General features: G+C 36.8%; 2 protein-coding genes across 2 annotated transcripts in view; one reads left to right on the top strand and one right to left on the bottom strand.

Annotated features, from left to right (window-relative positions):
- The window catches only part of Ddc (aromatic-L-amino-acid decarboxylase), a 30,407-nt gene that overhangs the window by 5,011 nt on the left and 22,896 nt on the right, over nt 1–2,500 (top strand). Inside the window, exons 2-4 of the mRNA XM_043024030.2 lie at nt 672–752; nt 1,569–1,689; nt 2,101–2,214. Of these exons, the coding sequence (XP_042879964.2) occupies nt 673–752; nt 1,569–1,689; nt 2,101–2,214 (315 nt within the window). The 5' untranslated portion in view covers nt 672. The remainder of the gene's footprint in view (nt 1–671; nt 753–1,568; nt 1,690–2,100; nt 2,215–2,500) is intronic.
- The window catches only part of LOC147471572 (uncharacterized), a 26,379-nt gene that overhangs the window by 16,029 nt on the left and 7,850 nt on the right, over nt 1–2,500 (bottom strand). The window lies entirely within an intron of this gene.

Genomic DNA, 2,500 nt, shown 5'->3' with positions numbered 1-2,500 from the left:
TTGTCCAAGTACAGATAATTGATGTTGGAGTCAGAGAAACACACAGTTAGTATCATACATACAAGCGTGTATTCTGGGGATGTCTCTTCAATGGTTGTTTTCATTGCACTTTGTAGCTTTGCAGTAAGATGGACTATCTTATGCACTTACAATTCAATGAATAGTTAAATTAAACATCCTTATCCTAGGATAATTTTTACTTATTCTAACAAAAACAAAAACTGAAGAACACAAAAACACTAGCATCATAACGAGTGAATGAAAGACATCGAGAAAGCTATGCCACGTGATGTTCTGATATAACAACTGACTGGTGTGCTGTGCAAGTTTCGCTGGTGCCCATTTGATGATCCGAAATAAAAAATGGGTGCTCTGTACCCAATGGGTTAATGAATGAATAATCATAACAAAACACAATTGAATGTTTAGGGCTTCATTGTATGTATTGCACTACCTCTAAATGACTATATTCCAGTGCAAACTTTCGTTTTATATCAAAAAGGATAAAATTACGATGTGTTTCACCTTTCGTTTGATCCCTGACATCTTATCCTATTTCTCTAATAATAAATAATCACTGACAATTGTACAAAAAAAAAAAATAAATAAATAAATATATATATATATATTACGTATAATCTATATCACTAAACAATTCTAACATATTACAGAATGGATTCGGAACAGTTTCGCACTGCTGCCCGTGACATGACAGACTACATCATCAACTATTTGGAAAATATTAGAGACAGGTGAGTCTCATATAAATTTAATTAAAATATATATAATACAAACGATGATAAATGGTAGAATCAGAGAGATGCTTTGCACAATGACACATGTAGACATCTAAACATTAATCTAGATAACATGATGTGGTCCATAATAATGACACAAGGGATATAGATGGAATTAAAAAATGTGGACAGTTTCAGAAATTGCTTCCCACTCCAAAGTTATCAAATTCTCCCTCCTTCTACTCAAAATGGATGCAAATAAAAATCTACTTGATTCTAGACATTGTTAATGATGTTTCAAGCCTAACAAGAAATTTCAATAAATGATAGTTAGAGGCGCACATGCACTTATCTGCCGTCTGCGTTGTGGTATGGAAATTCAATTTTTAGAAAATTAATTTATTGTGGATTTGATAATATCCTAGATATGAAATATGCATGTGTATATGATATATCTGGCACATACAAGTATTAACTAGATAAATACTCGATCAGTTACTTGGGTTACGGTTCTGATTTTGAACTGAAATAGAGAGAATGATTGGTTGAATAATTTTGTACAAGAAGAGGCACAGTGTCGGGGGAGGGGGAGGGGGGTAAGAGCTGTTGGCCGAGAACTAAAGTCAGATGGGGGTTTCAAGGCTTAGTGCCCGTTCATTTATGTGCTCACTCAGTTTATGCAAAGGCACATACTCTCTCCTACGCTCACTCACTCTCTCTCTATCTATCTCTCTCTTAAACTAATATTTGTCATTCAATAAGAAATGTCTTATATTTTTCAAATAATAATTATTGTGCACCATATTAATGCATGCTGGTTTTCCACCGCAGGCGAGTACTGCCAGAGGTGGAGCCAGGCTACCTGCGCCCCCTCCTGCCCTCTCACGCACCGGACCACGGCGAGCAGTGGGCTGATGTCATGGCAGACATTGAACGTGTAATCATGCCAGGGGTAAGTGAGCTGCAAATTCAAAATATTTTAGCAGACTGAAAGAGGATCCATTCTTGCCACAGTGCCTGTCCCGATCGAAATATTTTCGCTACCAGACGCGCGCGCAAGCAAAGAACTCAGGCAGTATGAATTACAACCTAAACGCCACAGTTACATTTGTTTATGTCTTTTCGGAATAAAGGGACATGGTTGCATGTTTATGGCTGTCGATCACATAACCCCCTGTATTATATACGCAACAAAAGACAAAAATTGTGCAAGATGGCCTTGTAAAAGAAGAGCAATATGGCAATAACCCCTCCAAAGGTTGACAAGGAACCAACTGTGTGCCTTGATGTCAAAGTTATAGGCCATCCAGGAGACTTCTGTCACCTTATTACACATCTATCGTTTAATGTCTACTGTTTTCAGGTAACACACTGGCATTCCCCACAGTTCCACGCCTACTTTCCTACTGCTAACAGTTATCCTGCCTTGCTGGCGGATATGCTGTGTGGCGCCATTGGCTGCATTGGTTTCACATGGGTAAGTTCACTAGAAATTTTACACGAATTATATGCCATAAGAGACAATGTTCAAGACATTTCACACCAAGTATGTACATAAACAAGACACACACACACACACCACACAAACACACACACACACACAAACACACACACACACACACACACACACACACACACACACACACACATACACACACACACACACATATATATGTACACACATATATATGTCTATATATACATACATATATATATATATATATATATATATATATATATATATATATATATATATATATATA

This window comes from Penaeus japonicus, unplaced genomic scaffold (genome assembly GCF_977035675.1).
Source record: "Penaeus japonicus unplaced genomic scaffold, GWHDUDI00000001_assembly GWHDUDI00000007, whole genome shotgun sequence".
NCBI lineage: Eukaryota > Metazoa > Arthropoda > Malacostraca > Decapoda > Penaeidae > Penaeus > Penaeus japonicus.
The sequence above is the reverse complement of the archived record's forward strand: the minus strand, read 5'-3'. Positions and strand labels throughout refer to the sequence as shown.